Raw genomic sequence first — 21260 nt, 5'->3', positions numbered from 1 at the left:
TATATATATAAAATATATATATATATATATATATATATATATATATATATATATGGACCATTTGTGTGCTTTTGAGTGCTTTTGATATATATATTTAGCACCTTTTGTGTGTTTTTGAGTGTTCTGAATTCCCTATCTTTTCATAAGGATTACTTATCCTTATTATACAAAAAGACAGAAAGGTTGCCTCCTAGTGTAGCTAGTAAAATTACTAGCCTGAGGAAACGGCGTGGTGAACGATGAGAAACGCGTAGCGAGTTCTACTGATTTTAAGTATCACATTTGTTATTTTTTTATGTTGTTATTTTACCAGTATATAAAGCTTTTTAAACTATATACCTGGAGTCTCCGATTATTACACTTGCTGCTTACATCAACCATTGAAGGGAATACCTCCCGATTGATCCATATGTGCCCTGGGACACTGAAATATACCCAGTATGCGAAACTAGCACTGTTGTGTGCGCTCTTGATTGTGAGTATCCATTTGTGATCTGCCTAAAGGGTCTACATACCTAATTGATCTACACTAGGAGTTGCCCTCTTTTCTTTGCACTTATCCTTATTATCTGTCTTTTGTTTTGGTATATTAATTATCTATATAGGGCCTGCCCCTCTATCTAATATTTGTACACACATAATTATAATATAATTTTTGAAGCAGCTCCCTTATCTGCATCGTTTTTAAAGTCCACATACTTTTAGCCATATACATTGTGTGTGTGTACGTACGTGTATATATATATATATATATATATATATATATATATATATATTGCTTTTTGTAAAATAAAAGGTACCGGTACTCATTGATTATTGATTGATATATTCTGCTCATTAACTTTGAGATAAGCAAAGGGACAACATTATTTACAATGTCTGATGTATTTTGGATGATTACAAATTTTATGTGTTATGAGCTGGCAGAGGTGGGGGTACGCAGTACCAGTAAGTACCCCCACAATAAAAGCCTATATATATATATATATATATATATATATATATATATATATATATATATACATACACACGCACTATTGTACATTTGGTTTTATCTTAAAAATATTTAATCACCACTATTTCATATACATGAATACTGGAATGCTTTTTTTACTACACAGACAGAAGAGAAGCTAAACTGCATTTTATAGAAAACGTTGGTTTTAAGAAAACCTTAGCAGGGGTTAAACGCATAAAAGAAATTGTTTAAGCATAAACAAAAAGGAAATTTATGCTTACCTGATAAATTGATTTCTTCTATGATACGACGAGTCCATGGATTCATCCTTTACTTGTGGGATATTATCCTCCTGCTAACAGGAAGTGGCAAAGAGGACCACAGCAGAGCTGTCTATATAGCTCCTCCCTTGACTCCAACCCCAGTCATTCGACCGAAGGTATAGGAAGAAAAAGGAGAAACTAAAAGGTGCAGAGGTGACTGAAGTTTTAAACCAAAAAATATAATCTGTCTTAAAATGACAGGGCGGGCCATGGACTCGTCGTATCATAGAAGAAATCAATTTATCAGGTAAGCATAAATTTCCTTTTCTTCTATAAGATACGACGAGTCCACGGATTCATCCTTTACTTGTGGGATACAATACCAAAGCTACAGGACATGGATGAACGGGAGGGACAAGACAGATACCTAAACAGAAGGCACCACTGCTTGAAGAACTTTTCTCCCAAAAAAAGCCTCCGAAAAAGCAAAAGTATCAAATTTGTAAAATTTGGAAAAGGTATGAAGGGAAGACCAAGTCGCAGCCTTACAAATCTTTTCAACAGAAGCATCGTTTTTAAAAGCCCATGTGGAAGCCACCGCTCTAGTAGAATGAGCTGTAATTTTTTCAGGAGGCTGCTGTCCAGCAGTCTCGTATGCCAAACGGATGATGCTTTTCAGCCAAAAAGAAAGAGAGGTAGCCGTAGCTTTTTGATCTCTACGCTTTCCAGAATAGACAACAAACAGAGAAGATGTTTGACGGAAGTCCTTGGTCGCTTACAAGTAAAACTTCAAGGCACGAACCACGTCCAAGTTATGTAACAGACGCTCCTTCTTAGAAGAAGGGTTAGGACACAGAGAAGGAACAACAATTTCCTGATTAATATTCTTATTTGAAACAACCTTAGGAAGGAATCCAGGTTTAGTATGCAAAACCACCTTATCAGAATGGAATATAAGATAAGGCGAGTCGCATTGTAACGCAGATAGCTCAGAAACTCTTCAAGCAGAAGAGATAGCTACTAAAAACAGAACTTTCCAAGATAGAAGTTTAATATCTATAGAATGCATGGGTTCAAACGGAACCCCTTGAAGAACATTTAGAACTAAATTCAAACTCCATGGCGGAGCAACAGGTTTAAACACAGGCTTAATTTTAACCAAAGCCTGACAAAACGACTGAACGTCTGGGACATTTGCCAGATGCTTGTGTAGTAAGATTGACAAAGCAGAAATCTGTCCCTTTAAGGAACTAGCTGATAACCCCTTCTCCAATCCTTCTTGGAGAAAAGACAAAATCCTAGGAATCCTGATCTTACTCCATGAGTAGCCTTTGGATTCGCACCAATAAAGATATTTACGCCATATCTTATGATAAATTTTTCTAGTGACAGGCTTTCGAGCCTGAATCAAGGTATCAATGACCGACTCAGAGAATCCCCGCTTAGATAAGCATTCAATCTCCAGGCAGTCAGCAGCAGAGAAACTAGATTTGGATGTTGGAACGGACCCTGAATGAGAAGGTCCTGTCTCAATGGCAGTTTCTACTGTGGCAGAGATGACATTTCCACCAGGTCTGCATACCAAGTCCTGCGTGGCCACGCAGGCGCTATCAAAATTACAGAAGCCCTCTCCTGTTTGATTCTGGCAATCAGACGAGGTAGGAGAGGAAAAGGAGGAAACACATAAGCCAGTCTGAACGACCACGGTACTGCTAGAGCATCTATCAGTACTGCTTGAGGATCCCTTGATCTGGACCCGTAACAAGGAAGCTTGGCATTCTGACGAGATGCCATCAGATCCAATTCTGGTGTGCCCCATTGATGAATCAATTGTGCAAATACCTCCGGATGGAGCTCCCACTCCCTCGGATGAAAAGTCTGACGACTTAGAAAATCCGCTTCCCAGTTCTCCACTCCTGGGATATATATTGCTGATAGATGGCAAGAGTGAGTCTCTGCCCATCGAATTATTTTGGAAACCTCTATCATCGCTAGAGAACTCCATGTTCCCCCTTGATGATTGATATATGCTACAGTCATGATATTGTCCGACTGGAATCTTATGAATTTGGCCGAAGCCAGCTGAGGCCACACCTGAAGCGCGTTGAATGTCGCTCTCAGTTCTACAATATTTATTGATAGTAGGGACTCCTCCTGAGTCCACACACCCTGAGCCTTGAGGGAATTCCAGACTGCACCCCAGCCCAAGAGGCTGGCGTCCGTCCTCACTATGACCCATGCTGGCCTACGGAAGCACATTCCCTGGGACAGATGATCCTGTGACAACCACCAAAGAAGAGAGTCTCTGGTTTCTAGATCCAGATTTATCCGCGAGATAAGTCCGCATAATCCCCATTCCACTGTCTGAGCATGCACAGTTGCAGTGGTCTGAGATGTAAGTGAGCAAACGGAACTATGTCCATTGCCGCTACCATTAGTCCAATTACCTCCATACACTGAGCCACTGATGGCCGAGGAATGGAATGAAGTGCTCGGCAAGTGGTTAAGATCTTTGATTTTTTTTTTTCATGTCCACCGAGTCTATCAGAGTTCCTAGGAATGGAACTCTTGTCAGAGGAACAAGTGTTTTTTAGAAAAGCCAACACAATATCCGTATGAGATTTGGCTAAATGGTAAGTTGACGTCTGAATCAAAATATCATACAGATAGGGCGCCACTGCTATGCCCCGCGGCCTTAGAACCACCAGAAGGGACCCTAGCACCTTTGTGAAAATTCTGGGAGCTGTTACCAACCCGAAAGGAAGGGCCACAAACTGGTAATGTTTGTCCAGAAAGGCGAATCTGAGGAACTGGTGATGATCTTTGTGGATAGGAATGTGAAGATACGCATCTTTCAAAGCCACAGTGGTCATATATTGACCCTCCTGGATCATTGGTAAAATAGTCCGAATGGTCTCCATCTTGAAGGATGGGACTCTGATAAATTTGTTTAGAGTTTTGAGATCTAAAATCGGTCTGAAGGTTCCCTCTTTTTTGGGAACCACGAACAGATTGGAATAAAACCCATGCACCTGTTCTGCTTTTGGAACTGGGCAGATTACACCCATGGTATATAGGTCTTCTACACAGCGTAAGAACGCCTCTCTTTTTGTCTGGCTTACAGACAAACGTGAAAGATGAAATCTCCCCTGTGGGAGAGAATCTTTGAATTCTAGACGATACCCCTGGGTCACGATTTCTAATGCCCAGGAATCATGAACATCTCTTGCCCAAGCCTGAGCGAAGAGAGAAAGTCTGCCCCCTACTAGATCCGGTCCCGGATCGGGGGCTGCCCCTTCATGCTGTCTTGGTAGCAGCAGCGGGCTTCTTGGCCTGTTTACCTTTATTCCAGGTCTGGTTAGGTTTCCAGACTGACTTGGATTGTGCAAAATTCCCCTCCTGCTTCGTGGCGGAGGAGGAAGTGGAGGGTCCACCTTTAAAGTTCCGAAAGGAACGAAAATTGTTTTGTTTGGCCCTCATTCTAACCGTCTTGTCTTGAGGAAGGGCATGGCCTTTACCTCCAGTAATGTCGGAAATGATCTCCTTCAGTTCAGGCCCGAATAGGGTCTTACCCTTGAAAGGAATAGCTAACAGCTTACATTTTGATGACACATCAGCAGATCAAGACTTAAGCCATAACGCTCTACACGCTAAAATGGCAAAACCTGCATTCTTTGCCGCTAATTTAGCCATTTGAAAAGCGGCATCTGTAATAAAAGAATTTGCTAGCTTGAGAGCCTTAATTCTATCCAAAATATCATCTAATGGGGTCTCAACATTAAGAGACTCCTCTAGAGCCTCAAACCAAAAAGCTGCTGCAGTAGTTACAGGAACAATGCACGCTATAGGTTGTAGAAGAAAACCTTGATGAATAAACAATTTCTTTAACAGACCCTCTAATTTTTTATCCATAGGATCTTTGAAAGCACAACTGTCCTCAATAGGTATAGTTGTACGCTTAGCCAGGGTAGAAATAGCCCCCTCCACCTTAGGGACCGTCTGCCAGGAATTTCCGAATGGTGTCAGCTATGGGAAACTTTTTCTTAAAAGTAGGAGGGGGAGAGAACGGAATGCCTGGTCTATCCCTTTCCTTAGTAACCATGTCCAAAATTCTTCTAGGGACTGGAAAAACATTAGTTTAAGTAGGGACCTCTAGATATTTATCCATTTTACACAATTTCTCTGGAGGAATGGCAATAGGGTCACAATCATCCAGAGTCGCTAAAACCTCCCTGAGTAACAAGCAGAGGTGTTCAAGCTTAAACTTAAAGGCCGTCACATCTGAGTCTGTTAGAGGGAACATCTTTCCTGAATCAGAAAGCTCTCCCTCAGACAGCAATTCCCCCACCCTCAACTCAGAACACTGTGAGGGTACATCGGAGATGGCCAATAAAGCATCAGAGGGCTCAGTATTTACTCTAATACCTGACCTGCTGCGCTTACCCTGTAAACCTGGCAGTTTAGCTAATACCTCTGTAAGGGTAGTAGACATAACTGCAGCCATATCTTGCAGGGTGAAAGAATTATACGCACTAGAAGTACTTGGCGTCGCTTGTGTGGGCGTTAAAGGTTGTGACACTTGGGGAGAAGCAGATGGCAAAACCTGATTCTCTTCCGACTGAGAATCATCCTGAGACATACTTTTATAAGCTAAAAACATAATTTATGCTTACCTGATAAATTTATTTCTCTTGTGATGTATCGACTCAGAACACTGTGAGGGTACATCGGAGATGGCCAATAAAGCATCAGAAGGCTCAGTATTTACTCTAATACCTGACCTGCTGCGCTTACCCTGTAAACCTGGCAGTGTAGCTAATACCTCTGTAAGGGTAGTAGACATAACTGCAGCCATATCTTGCAGGGTGAAAGAATTAGACGCACTAGAAGTACTTGGCGTCGCTTGTGTGGGCGTTAAAGGTTGTGACACTTGGGGAGAAGCAGATGGCAAAACCTGATTCTCTTCCGAGTGAGAATCATCCTGAGACATACTTTTATAAGCTAAAAACATAATTTATGCTTACCTGATAAATTTATTTCTCTTGTGATGTATCGAGTCCACGGATTCATCCATACTTGTGGGATATTCTCCTTCCTAACAGGAAGTGGCAAAGAGAGCACCCACAGCAGAGCTGTCTATATAGCTCCTCCCTTAGCTCCGCCCCAAGTCATTCGACCAAAGGCTAGGAAGAAAAAGGAGAAACTATAGGGTGCAGAGGTGACTGAAGTTTTTTAAATAAAAATATACTGCCTGTCTTAAATAAACAGGGCGGGTCGTGGACTCGATACATCACAAGAGAAATAAATTTATCATCAGGTAAGCATAAATTATGTTTTCTCTTGTAAGATGTATCGAGTCCAAGGATTCATCCATACTTGTGGGATACCAATACCAAAGCTTTAGGACACGGATGAAGGGAGGGACAAGACAGGTACCTTAAACGGAAGGCACCACTGCTTGTAGAACCTTTCTCCCAAAAATAGCCTCCGAAGAAGCAAAAGAATCGAATTTGTAAAATTTGGAAAAAGTATGAAGCGAAGACCAAGTCGCCGCCTTACAAATCTGTTCAACAGAAGCCTCATTTTTAAAAGCCCATGTGGAAGCCACTGCTCTAGTAGAATGAGCAGTAATTTTGTAAGGAGGCTGCTGACCAAGGCCTGACTAAACGCTTAAACGTCTGGGACCTCTGCCAGACGTTTGTGTAAAAGAATAGACAAAGCAGATATTTGTCCCTTTAAGGAACTAGCTGATAATCCCTTCTCCAATCCTTCTTGGAGAAAGGAAAATATTCTAGGAATCCTAATCTTACTCCATGAGTAACCCTTGGATTCAAACCAATAAAAATATTTGCGCCAAATCTTATGATAGATATTCCTGGTGACAGGCTTTCTAGCTTGGATCAGGGTATCAATGACCGACTCAGAGAAACCACGCTTTGATAGAATCAGGCGTTCAATCTTCAAGCAGTCAGACGTAAAGAAATTAGATTTGGATATGTGAATGGACGTTGGATTAGAAGGTCCTGCCTCATTGGCAGAGTCCACGGTGGAACCGATGACATGTCCACTAGGTCTGCATACCAAGTCCTGCGTGGCCACGCAGGCGCTATTAGAATCACTGAAGCTCTCTCCTGCTTGATTCTGGCAACCAGACATGTGAGGAGAGGAAACGGTGGAAATACATAGGCCAGATTGAAGGACCAGGGCACTGCTAGAGCATCTATCAGTACCGCCTGGGGATCCCGGGACCTGGACCCGTAACGAGGAAGTTTGGCATTCTGACGGGACGCCATAAGATCCAATTCTGGTGTGCCCCATAGCTGAGTCAGCTGGGTTTAGTCACCACACTCACTTTACCCTTCCTAGCAGTTAAGCAGGCAAAGAGAATGACTGGGGGGAGGAGCTAAGGGAGGAGCTATATAGACAGCTCTGCTGTGGGCGCTCTCTTTGCCACTTCCTGTTAGGAAGGAGAATATCCCACAAGTATGGATGAATCCATGGACTCGATACATCTTACAAGAGAAATATGGTCTTTGCAATTTAAAGCCCTTTCAGTACATGAGGGACACATTTAAAGTGGGGGTTCCACAATGGCTTATAAACACATGGAACATTGTCTTTCCTCAATGTCAGACATGTTAAACAGGCTAGTAATAACCACAAACAGGCTAGAAAACACTTTATTAAGTGAAAAAATAACAATCTGAAAAAACGGTACTGCGCCTTTAAGAGGAAAAAAGCATAACATTTTTTCCAAAACTGCTTTAAAATGATAAATGCATCCCAACTTGTCAGCTAAGCTTGCACCACAAGGAAAAGAATACTTAACCCTTAAGACAAAAAACATTGTGCTAAAAAACGTTATATGTAAACAAAAACACCTGCTGTGGCGCCTACAAAATCGGATTAACCCTTCGATTAGGCCCAAACTGTCCTAAAAGGCCCACCGGAGTTGGAGCTTGCTGCTTGCCTGGGAAAAACAAAATGTATGCTTACCTGATAAATTTCTTTCTCTTGTGGTGTATCCAGTCCACAGGTTCATCCATTACTTGTGGGATATTCTCCTTCCCAACAGGAAGTTGCAAGAAGACACCCACAGCAGAGCTGTCTATATAGCTCCTCCCCTAACTGCCACTCCCAGTCATTCGACCGAAGACAAGCAAGAAAAAAGGAGAAACTATAGGGTGCAGTGGTGACTGTAGTTTAAAAATAAAAAACACCTGCCTTAAAGTGACAGGGCGGGCCGTGGACTGGATACACCACAAGAGAAAGAAATTTATCAGGTAAGCATAAATTTTGTTTTCTATTGTAAGGTGTATCCAGTCCACGGGTTCATCCATTACTTGTGGGATACCAATACCAAATCTTTAGGGCACGGATGAAGGGAGGGACAAGGCAGGAACTTAAACGGAAGGCACCACTGCCTGCAAGACCTTTCTCCTAAAAATAGCTTCCGAGGAAGCAAAAGTATCAAATTTGTAGAATTTAGAAAAAGTATGAAGCGAAGACCAAGTCGCCACCTTACAAATCTGTTTAACAGAGGCCTCATTTTTAAAAGCCCATGTGGAAGCTACCGCTCTAGTCGAATGAGCTGTAATTCTTTCAGGAGGCTGCTGGCCAGCAGTCTCATAAGCTAAACGGATTATGCTTCCCAGCCAAAAAGAAAGAGAAGATGCCGAAGCCTTTTGGCCTCTCCTCTGTCCAGAGTAGACGACAAACAATGCAGATGTTTGATGAAAATTCTTAGTAGTAGAATAGGGAGGTGTATATCCTGCGCAAAAAACAGTGTGGAATGGGAAACGGGAAAAAGGGATATTCCTCTAGCTCTCCTCAGCGGGTACCCTAGTGGACCCAAAAGAAGTCAGAATAAATAGATGGGGGGTAGAGGAGAGCGCCAATATAGGCTGAGGAAGGGGTTACCGAAGTTCTCTTCAGAGAAATAAACCAAAAAGCGTGTGTACAACTATAGATAAAAGTAATAAAATAGAAATAGAAATTTATTATACATAGATATAAAAATATATCACAATGAGGTCCTCATAAAACAAATAACAGTGATAAACAATAAAAGGTTCATGGATCCATGTTACAATAATCAAGTTTAAAATCTCATATACTTGAAAACAATTTGTAAACAATTGGTAAATGACAGATGCTTGGCTTGATGTGCCAAGCCTTCTAGTGAAGAGTGTGTATAATAGTTTGTACAAAGTTCACAGTGAGTACTCCTGGAGTCACTAACAGTTCATGCTTGTCCAAAAAAAAGGGGATGGAAGTTGGTGGAAAAAATTGCTTAAAAGATGATGAACAAAGTGTGAAAAAATGTGTTGAAAAAAATCAGTGTTCTATCCTATATCCAATAAATGTGAAAGTTGTGGTCACTTGTAAAAAAATTTTTTTGGAATTGAAAAAAATGTGATAATGCAAAAATTCCACAAAGAAAATAAAGTGTTCCAAAATTGTGAAAAAAACAGCACAAAAAATATATAAATACACAATTGATTGCTGAATGTCTATGAATCCAGTGTTTCCAAAATCCTAAAGTGATTGCTGTGCAGTGGAACAGTGGCTGAGTGTTAATAAAAAAAATTTTGAACCCAAAAAATAATTATAAAAACCTGAAAAAAAAGAACAAACAATACTATAACATATACCAACTGTTAAGTGCATATATCAGTATTGATAAAGGCCAGGAGTATATGGCCGAAAGGCGTTGACTGATTTGAGTAAGCAAAATACTGATATATGCACTTAACAGTTGGTATATGTTATAGTATTGTTTGTTCTTTTTTTTCAGGTTTTTATAATTATTTTTTGGGTTCAAATTTTTTTTTATTAACACTCAGCCACTGTTCCACTGCACAGCAATCACTTTAGGATTTTGGAAACACTGGATTCATAGACATTCAGCAATCAATTGTGTATTTATATATTTTTTGTGCTGTTTTTTCACAATTTTGGAACACTTTATTTTCTTTGTGGAATTTTTGCAGTATCACATTTTTTCAATTCCAAAAATTTTTTTTACAAGTGACCACGACTTTCACATTTATTGGATATAGGATAGAACACTGATTTTTTCAACACATTTTTTCACACTTTGTTCAACATCTTTTAAGCAATTTTTTTCACCAACTTCCATCCCCTTTTTTTTGGACAAGCATGAACTGTTAGTGACTCCAGGAGTACTCACTGTGAACTTTGTACAAACTATTATACACACTCTTCACTAGAAGGCTTGGCACATCAGGCCAAGCATCTGTCATTTACCAATTGTTTTCAAGTATATGAGATTTTAAACTTGATTATTGTAACATGAATCCATGAACCTTTTATTGTTTATCACTGTTATTTGTTTTATGAGGACCTCATTGTGATATATTTTTATATCTATGTATAATACATTTCTATTTCTATTTTATTACTTTTATCTATAGTTGTACACACGCTTTTTGGTTTATTTCTCTGAAGAGAACTTCGGTAACCCCTTCCTCAGCCTATATTGGCGCTCTCCTCTACCCCCCATCTAGAAAATCCTTAGTAGCTTGTAAATAAAACTTTAAAGCACGAACCACGTCAAGATTGTGTAATAGACGTTCCTTCTTTGAAGAAGGATTAGGACACAGTGAAGGAACAACAATCTCCTGATTAATATTCTTATTAGATACCACCTTAGGAAGAAAACCAGGTTTGGTACGCAAATCTACCTATCTGCATGGAAGATCAGATAAGGGGAATTACACTGTAAGGCAGATAACTCTGAAACTCTTCGAGCCGAAGAGATAGCTACCAAAAATAGAACTTTCCAAGATAAAATCTTGATATCTATGGAATGCAGAGGTTCAAACGGAACCCCTTGAAGAACTTTAAGAACTAAATTTAAACTCCATGGCGGAGCAACAGGTTGAAACACAGGCTTGATTCTAACTAAAGCCTGACAAAACGCCTGAACGTCTGGAACATCTGCCAGACGCTTGTGCAGAAAAATAGACAGAGCAGAAATCTGTCCCTTTAAGGAACTAGCTGACAATCCCTTCTCCAATCCTTCTTGGAGAAAGGATAATATCCTAGGAATCCTGACTTTACTCCATGAGTAACCCTTGGATTCACACCAATGAAAATATTTACACCATATCTTATAGTAAAGTCTTTGAAATTTTTACAGTGTGTGTAAGGGACTAAAGCAACATTGAACCCACTTGCAAATGGATGATTAACCCCTTAGGCCCCAAACCGGATTTAAATTTTTTTAAAACCGTTAAAAAAAAAAAAGACAGTTGAGCACCCTGCCACAGCTCTGCCGAGGCTCCTACCTGCCCTCAAATACGATTTTGTGCAGAAATAAAACCCTTGTAATGGTCCTCAGGTGTCAGAGGACTCCTCTAGGGAAGCTGGATGTCTCAGTCTGAATTAAAACTGCGCATTTAGAGCGCTAAAATAGGCCCCTCCCACATGTACTGGATGCCAGGGGGGCCTTAAGAAAGTACTCCTAGGAGTATCTGATTAGCCATGTGGAAATAAAGAGTTATCTCCCTCAGAGAAAAAACGTCCTATTTATGAAGTCATGTAAACGTTTTTCACTAAGTAATATAAGTATTAACATGAGTATTACCCTGTTTTGTAAGCATGATCCCAGTCACTGTTAAATCACTGCATCAGGCTTACCTCAAATACACAAGGCTCTGTCAGCATTTTCTAGAACTCATTTCATCTCTCTAGAAATAAAAATACTGAACATACCTCAAAGCAGGTAATCTGCAGACCGTTCCCCCAACTGAAGTTGTCCCATACTCTTCAGTTATGTGTGAGAACAGCAGTGGACCTTAGTTACAAACCGCTAAGATCATCAAACCTCCAGGCAGAAACTCTTCTTCTAATTTCTGCCTAAGAGTAAAACAGTACAAAGCCGGTACCGTTTAAAAATAACAAACTCTTGATTGAAGGTAAAACTACACTAAGTCACCACATATCTCTTGATACTTCCTTTGTCGAGAGTTGCAAGAGAATGACTGGGAGTGGCAGTTAGGGGAGGAGCTATATAGACAGCTCTGCTGTGGGTGTCCTCTTGCAACTTCCTGTTGGGAAGAAGAATATCCCACAAGTAATGGATGAACCCGTGGACTGGATACACCTTACAAGAGAAAACAACTGCGCAACTGAGGCGCAAAAATAGGCCCCGCCCATCTCACTCGATGTCTCACAGCCTTAACCATAACCGCACCAGAGCGGTCTAAAACCTAGCCATGTGGGTTCATATACCATCAAAGTGAAGCCATGTGTACCCTCCATTAAAATAAAGTCAAAACGTTTGTCACAAAAAACGTTATCTTTAACTCCCAACATAGAAACGTTTGCCCACAAACATCCTATCATCAGTGTCAACCATTTTTTATAGCCCAATAAACAGGTCCAGTAATACCCCTCTCTATACAATAGGATTACTGCTTACCCTTTCCCTCATGGGGATACTGTCAGCCAATTCTGAAATAATAGTCTCTCCAGAAAAAAATGACTGAACATACCTCAATGCTTGTAGCATGAAAAACGTTCCTCACACTGAAGTTTCTTAAGTACTCCTCAGCCATTCTGTGGGAACTACTCTGGATCTTAGTAACAACTGCTAAGATCATCAGTCTCCAGGCAGAAATCTTCATTCCATCTGCTGCCTGGGAGAAAATAGCACTCACCGGTACCATTTAAAATAAAAAAGTCTTGCTTGAAGAAAATAAAAACTACGTTTTATCACCTTTTTCACTTTACCCTTCCTATTACTTAGAGTAGGCAAAGAGAATGACTGGGGTGGAGTCAAGGGAGGAGCTATATAGACAGCGCTGCTGTGGTGCTCTTTGCCACTTCCTGTTAGCAGGAGGATAATATCCCACAAGTAAAGGATGAATCCATGGACTTGTCGTATCATAGAAGAAATAAAGCATTTTCCCTCCAGAATAACCCTTTAAATACAGTGGATGAATTTCTCAGAATTTTCTAGCTTGTTTTAAACATATATCCACATGCATGCGCACACACAAACAAACAAGGGTGAGCATGTACACACAAACAAACAAACAAGGGTGAGCATGCACACACACAAACAAACAAGGGTGAGCATGCACACACAAACAAACAAGGGTGAGCATGCACACACAAACAAACAAGGGTGAGCATGCACACACAAACAAACAAGGGTGAGCATGCACACACACACAAACAAACAAGGGTGAGCATGCACACACAAACAAACAAACAAGGCTGAGCATGCACACACAAACAAACAAACAAGGCTAAGCATGCGCACACAAACAAACAAGGGTGAGCATGCACACACAAATAAACAAACACGGGTGAGCATGCACAAACAAACAAGGGTGAGCATGCACACACAAATAAACAAACAAACAAGGGTGAGCATGCACACACAAACAAACAAACAAGGGTGAGCATGCACACACAAACAAACAAACAAGGGTGAGCATGTACACACAAACAAACAAACAAGGGTGAGCATGAACACACAAAAAAACAAACAAGGGTGAGCATGCACACACAAACAAACAAACAAGGGTGAGCATGCACACACAAACAAACAAACAAGGGTGAGCATGTACACACAAACAAACAAACAAGGGTGAGCATGAACACACAAAAAAACAAACAAGGGTGAGCATGCACACACAAACAAACAAACAAGGGTGAGCATGCACACACAAATAAACAAACAAGGGTGAGCATGCACACACAAATAAACAAATAAGGGTGAGCATGCACACACAAATAAACAAATAAGGGTGAGCATGCACACACAAATAAACAAACAAGGGTGAGCATGCACACACAAATAAACAAATAAGGGTGAGCATGCACACACAAATAAACAAACAAGGGTGAGCATGCACACACAAATAAACAAGGGTGAGCATGCACACACATTATTTTAGCAAATACATTGAAACAGCCATATATCTGTAGGGTACCTGAAGAGCTACTTGCAGGATTAGAAGGAAGTTTAATAGGAGGTGGTCTGTGCTTGACTCCTTTTCCCAAAAGAGATGACTGAAAAGAGCCCGTCAGACTGTCAGACTAAAGAGATTAACAAAATAATAAAGGGGTTTAGAAAATAAACGCACATTAAAAAAAAAAAAAAAAAATGATAGGATAATTAGATGAAGATTCTTTAAGTCTCAATTCTTTTGTAAAGATTTTCTAAAATTACAAATCACTTAGTTCCCAAACTTACCTCAATATCATGGCTCGGAGAAAGCTGATTAAAACTTGCTAAGTCTACTGCAGTGTGTGTCATTTTCACAAGACCTTTAGTTTCAATTTCAAATAAATCCTGATACTGGCTGACAACTCTGAAACATAAAGAAGATCACCTTTAAGAATATCAGTGAAAGGTTTATAGTGGAAACACACACAAAAAAAACATGTTTTTTAGCAAATGAAATAAAATAAACCACCACTGGCATCTGAATGGTATAACTTTTAAAGGGACATAGTAGTAGTTGAAGTGCATGGCAGAGGCATTTGTGATATTTATTTATGTCTTTTTAAGTTATTAGACCTTGAGTGATATTTGTAGGTGTGCACATAACCCACAACACATACCAGAGATAATCATATGCCTATGGATTTAAATCCACCTCCCTCCCCCCAATACTTAGATATTATATATATATATATATATATATATATATATATATATATATATATATATATATATATATATATATATAGTTTTGCTTTTAAACATTACTGTGAATCTGCTGGCGCTGTGCGTTTTATATATATATATATATAAAATTAATTTTTTTAACATGTTGACTAGGATGAGGGAGTAGGTTTCTTAGATTTGTTCCAATTAAAACTTGGTTTCCATGCTGAATTGGAAGATCCTTGTTTCTGAGAGGAGGAAGATTTATGTTCAGTGTTCTGACAAAAGGAACAAAAATGATTAGGAGCTTTAAAATTTACCCTTAAAGTGAATGTAAACTGATGAAATAGTGGCATTTTTTTTTAAATACTATAAAAACCAGGGCACTTTCATTCATCAAAGTTTACATTGCAGCGGATTTACAAACACTTACCTTTTTCTCCGGAAATGCCGGATCGCCGATCCCACACCTGCAGGTCCTCTGTACTTTGTCAGCAATGACGAAACTGGCTTTCTCCAATCACGGCTTCCCCCCAAGGAGCGTCCATCTGGTGAGGCCACGCCGTGATTGGAGGAAGCCGGTTTCGTCATTGTTGTGTAAGTACAGCAGGAAGAAGCAGGCGGGGGATCAGCAATCCGGTGTTTCAGGAGATGTAGGTAAGTATTTGTAAAATGCACTGCAATGTAAACTTTGATAAATGAAAGTGCCCCTGTTTTTAATAGTATTTTTAAAAACCGGGCACTATTTCACTAAAGTTTACATTCACTTTAAACTTGTCTTGGGGAAGAAAAACAGAATTTATGCTTACCTGATAAATTACTTTCTCCAACGGTGTGTCCGGTCCACGGCGTCATCCATTACTTGTGGGAATATTCTCTTCCCCAACAGGAAATGGCAAAGAGCACAGCAAAAGCTGTCCATATAGCCCCTCCTCAGGCTCCGCCCCCCAGTCATTCGACCGACGGTTAGGAGAAAAAAAAGAGAAACTATAGGGTGCCGTGGTGACTGTAGTGTATAGAGAAAGACATTTTTCAAACCTGATTAAAAAACCAGGGCGGGCCGTGGACCGGACACACCGTTGGAGAAAGTAATTTATCAGGTAAGCATAAATTTTGTTTTCTCCAACATTGGTGTGTCCGGTCCATGGCGTCATCCATTACTTGTGGGAACCAATACCAAAGCTTTAGGACAAGGATGAAGGGAGGGAGCAAATCAGGTTACCTAAACGGAAGGCACCACGGCTTGCAAAACCTCTCTCCCAAAAACAGCCTCCGAAGAAGCAAAAGTATCAAATTTGTAGAATTTGGCAAAAGTGTGCAGAGAAGACCAAGTCGCTGCCTTACATATCTGCTCAACAGAAGCCTCGTTCTTGAAGGCCCATGTGGAAGCCACAGCCCTAGTGGAGTGAGCTGTGATTCGTTCAGGAGGCTGCCGTCCGGCAGTCTCATAAGCCAATCGGATAATGCTTTTCAGCCAGAAAGAAAGAGAGGTAGCAGTAGCTTTTTGTCCTCTCCTCTTACCAGAGTAAACGACAAAGATGAGGTTTGTCTAAAATCCTTAGTTGCTTCTAAATAGAACTTTAAAGCACGAACTACATCTAAATTGTGCAACAAACGTTCCTTCTTTGAAACTGGATTCGGACACAGAGAAGGAACAACTATTTCCTGGTTAATATTCCTGTTGGAAACAACTTTCGGAAGAAAACCAGGCTTAGTACGCAAAATGACCTTATCTGAATGGAACACCAGATAGGGTGGATTACACTGCAAAGCAGATAATTCAGAAACTCTTCTAGCAGAAGAAATATCAACCAAAAACAGAACTTTCCAAGATAGTAACTTGATATCTATGGAATGCAAAGGTTCAAACTGAACCCCTTGAAGAACTGAAAGAACTAAATTTAGACTCCAAGGAGGAGTCATTGGTCTGTAAACAGGCTTGATTCTGACCAAAGCCTGTACAAAAGCTTGTACATCTGGCACAGCTGCCAGTCGTTTGTGTAACAAGACAGATAAAGCAGAAAGCTGTCCTTTTAGAGAACTCGCTGACAATCCCTTATCCAAACCTTCTTGGAGAAAGGAGAGGATCTTAGGAATTTTAATCTTACTCCAGGAGAATCCCTTGGATTCACACCAACAGATATATTTTTTCCATATTTTATGGTAAATCTTTCTAGTCACAGGTTTTCTGGCTTGGACCAGAGTATTTATCACTGAATTTGAAAACCCACGCTTGGATAAAATCAAGCGTTCAATTTCCAAGCAGTCAGCTGCAGAGAGACTAGATTTGGATGTTCGAATGGACCTTGTACTAGAAGATCCTGTCTCAAAGGTAGCTTCCATGGTGGAGCCGATGACATATTCACCAGGTCTGCATACCAAGTCCTGCGTGGCCACGCAGGAGCTATCAGAATCACTGAGGCCTTCTCCTGTTTGATCCTGGCTACGAGCCTGGGAAGGAGAGGGAACGGTGGAAACACATAAGCTAGGTTGAACGACCAAGGCGCCACTAATGCATCCACTAGAGTCGCCTTGGGATCCCTGGATCTGGACCCCTAGCAAGGAACCTTGAAGTTCTGACGAGACGCCATCAGATCCATGTCTGGAATGCCCCATAATTGAGTCAACTGGGCAAATACCTCCGGGTGGAGTTCCCACTCCCCCGGATGGAATGTCTGACGACTCAGATAATCCGCCTCCCAGTTGTCTACCCCGGGATGTGAATTGCAGATAGATGGCAGGAGTGATCCTCCGCCCATTTGATGATCTTGGATACCTCTCTCATCGCCAAGGAACTCTTTGTTCCTCCCTGATGGTTGATGTAAGCTACAGTCGTCATGTTGTCTGACTGGAATCTTATGAATCCGGCCTTTGCTAGTTGAGGCCAAGACCGGAGAGCATTGAATATCGCTCTCAGTTCCAGGATGTTTATCGGGAGAAGAGACTCTTCCCGAGACCATAGACCCTGAGCTTTCAGGGAATCCCAGACCGCGCCCCAGCCTAATAGACTGGCGTCGGTCGTGACAATGACCCACTCTGGTCTGCGGAAACTCATTCCCTGAGACAGGTGATCCTGGGTCAACCACCAACGGAGTGAGTCTCTGGTCATCTGGTCTACTTGAATCTTTGGAGACAAGTCTGCATAGTCCCCATTCCACTGATTGAGCATGCACAGTTGTAATGGTCTTAGATGAATTCGAGCAAAAGGAACTATGTCCATTGCTGCAACCATCAACCCTACTACTTCCATGCACTGAGCTATGGAAGGCTGCAGAATAGAGTGAAGAACTTGAAAAGCGTTTAGAAGCTTTGACTTTCTGACTTCTGTCAGGAAGATCTTCATTTCTAAAGAATCTATTATTGTTCCCAAAAAGGGAACTCTTGTTGACGGAGACAGGGAACTCTTTTCTACGTTCAACTTCCACCCGTGAGATCTGAGAAAGGCTAGAACAATGTCTGTATGAGCCTTTGCCTTGGAAAGAGACGACGCTTGAATTAGAATGTCGTCTAGATAAGGTGCCACTGCAATGCCCCTCGGTCTTAGAACCGCCAGAAGGGACCCTAGCACCTTTGTGAAAATTCTGGCAGCAGTGGCTAAACCGAACGGAAGAGCCACGAACTGATAATGTTTGTCCAAAAAGGTGAACCTTAGGAACTGATGATGATCTTTGTGGATAGGAATATGTAGGTATGCATCCTTTAAATCCACGGTAGTCATATATTGACCCACGGTAGTCATATATTGACCCTCCTGGATTGTATGTAAAATTGTTCGAATGGTTTCCATTTTGAACGATGGAACTCTGAGAAATTTGTTTAGAATTTTTAAATCCAGAATTGGTCTGAAAGTTCCCTCTTTTTTGGGGGCTACAAACAGGTTTGAGTAAAACCCCTGACCTTGTTCCACTCCCATCTTTAACAGGTCTTCTACACAATGTAAGAATGCCTGTCTCTTGCCTGTCTCTTTATTTGGTTTGAAGATAAGTGAGACATGTGGAACCTTCCCCTTGGTGGTAGTTCCTTGAATTCTAGAAGATAACCCTGAGAGACTATTTCTAGTGCCCAGGGATCCGGAACATCTCTTGCCCAAGCCTGAGCAAAGAGAGAGAGAGAGTCTGCCCCCTACTAGATCCGGTCCTGGATCGGGGGCTACCCCTTCATGCTGTCTTGGTAGCAGCAGCAGGCTTCTTGGCCTGTTTACCCTTGTTCCAGCCTTGCATTGGTTTCCAAGCTGGTTTAGTCTGGGAAGCGTTACCCTCTTTTCTAGAGGCTGCAGAGCTAGAAGCCGGTCCGTTCCTGAAATTGCGAAAGGAACGAAAATTGGACTTATTCTTAGCCTTGAAAGGCCTATCTTGTGGGAGGGCATGGCCCTTTCCCCCAGTAATGTCTGAAATAATTTCTTTCAATTCCGGCCCAAAAAGGGTCTTACCTTTGAAAGGGATATTAAGCAATTTTGTCTTGGAAGATACATCCGCCGACCAAGACTTTAGCCAGAGCGCTCTGCGCGCTACAATTGCAAACCCTGAATTTTTCCCCGCTAATCTCGCTAATTGCAAAGCGGCATCTAAAATAAAGGAATTAGCTAACTTAAGTGCATGAATTCTGTCCATGACTTCCTCATATGGAGTCTCCATGTTAAGCGACTTTTCTAGTTCATCGAACCAGAAACACGCCGCCGTAGTGACAGGAATAATGCACGAAATTGGTTGGAGGAGGTAACCTTGCTGCACAAAAATCTTTTTAAGCAAACCCTCCAATTTTTTATCCATAGGATCTTTGAAAGCACAATTGTCCTCAATGGGGATAGTCGTGCGCTTAGCTAGGGTAGAAACTGCCCCCTCAACCTTAGGGACTGTCTGCCATGTGTCCTTCCTTGGGTCGACCATGGGGAACAATTTCTTAAATATAGGAGGTGGGACAAAGGGTATGCCTGGTCTCTCCCACTCCTTATTCACTATGTCCGCCACCCTTTTAGGGATCGGGAAGGCATCGGGACCTCTAAGAATTTGTCCATCTTGCACAATTTTTCTGGAATGACCAAAGAGTCACAATCATCCAGAGTAGATAGCACCTCCTTAAGTAATGCGCGTAGATGCTCTAACTTAAATTTAAATGTCACAACGTCAGGTTCTGCCTGTTGAGAGATTCTTCCTGAATCTGAAAGTTCTCCCTCCGACAAACCCTCCCTCACTGCCACTTCTGACTGGTGTGAGGGTATGACAGATAAACTATCGTCAGCGCCTTCTTGCTCCACTGTATTTAAAACTGAGCAATCACGCTTTCTCTGAAATGCTGGCATTTTGGATAAAATATTAGTTATGGAATTATCCATTACTGCCGTTAATTGTTGCATAGTAACAAGCATTGGCGCGCTAGATGTACTAGGGGTCGCCTGCGCGGGCATAACTGGTGTTGACACAGAAGGAGAGGATGATGAACTATCCCCACTACCTTCATTTGAGGAATCATCTTGGGCAACCTTATTAAATGTGACAGTAGTGTCCTTACTTTGTCTGGACGCTATGGCACAATTATCACATACATTTGAAGGGGGGACCACCTTGGCCTCCATACATACAGAACATGTTCTATCTGAAGGTACAGACATGTTAGACAGGCTTAAACAGGCTAATAATGCAAAAAAAACGTTTTAAAACAAAACCGTTACTGTCTCTTTAAATGTTAAACAGAGCACACTTTATTTCTGAATGTGTGAAAAACTATGAAGGAAATATCCAATCTTTTAATCAAGCTTTTAACCCCTTAAATGAGGAAACCGGAGCCGTTTAATCAAATAACAATTTTTAACCCCACTACAGTCCCAGCCACAGCGTTTGCTGCGACTTCACCTGTCCTTAGGAGTTATACGATACCAAATTAAGCCTTCCAGGAACGTTTTCAATGATCACCAGACCCTCTCACATGCAGCTGCATGCACTGCATCCAAAAGAAACTGCGCAATTATGGCGCGAAAATGAGGCTCTGCCTACTATAGAGAAAGGCCCTTCCTGACTGGAAAGGTGTCTAAACAACTGCCTGGCGCCTAGAAACGTTCCCCCACAATAAAAGTTTTATAAATCACCTCTAGATTACATAAAAAACTTAAATAAAGCAATCGATTTAGCCCATAAGAGTGTCAACCAGTGTATAGCCCATAATAAGCCTTCATTCTGTTAAGAGTCTAAGAAAATGGCTTACCGATCCCCAAGAGGGAAAATGACAGTCTTCTAGCATTACACAGTCTTGTTAGAAAATGGACTAGTCATACCTTGAGCAGAAAAGTCTGCTAACTGTTCCCCCCAACTGAAGTTCTCTGGGCTCAACAGTCCTGCGTGGGAACAGCAATTGATTTTAGTTACTGCTGCTAAAATCATACTCCTCTTTTAAA

At 41.2% G+C, this 21260-nt stretch overlaps 1 protein-coding gene across 4 annotated transcripts in view; it reads right to left on the bottom strand.

Moving 5' to 3' along the window:
- The window catches only part of SUPT20H (SPT20 homolog, SAGA complex component), a 234912-nt gene that overhangs the window by 80281 nt on the left and 133371 nt on the right, over positions 1 to 21260 (bottom strand). For all 4 annotated transcript variants that reach the window (XM_053708432.1, XM_053708429.1, XM_053708431.1 and 1 more), the window contains exons 16-17: positions 14456 to 14573; positions 14193 to 14298 (exon numbers count right to left, since the gene is read on the bottom strand). In XM_053708432.1, the coding sequence (XP_053564407.1) occupies positions 14193 to 14298; positions 14456 to 14573 (224 nt within the window). The remainder of the gene's footprint in view (positions 1 to 14192; positions 14299 to 14455; positions 14574 to 21260) is intronic.

The sequence above is a fragment of the Bombina bombina genome, chromosome 3 (assembly GCF_027579735.1).
Source record: "Bombina bombina isolate aBomBom1 chromosome 3, aBomBom1.pri, whole genome shotgun sequence".
Classification (NCBI taxonomy): Eukaryota; Metazoa; Chordata; class Amphibia; order Anura; family Bombinatoridae; genus Bombina; species Bombina bombina.
Note: the sequence above shows the minus strand (reverse complement) of the source record. Positions and strands in the feature narration are given on the sequence as shown.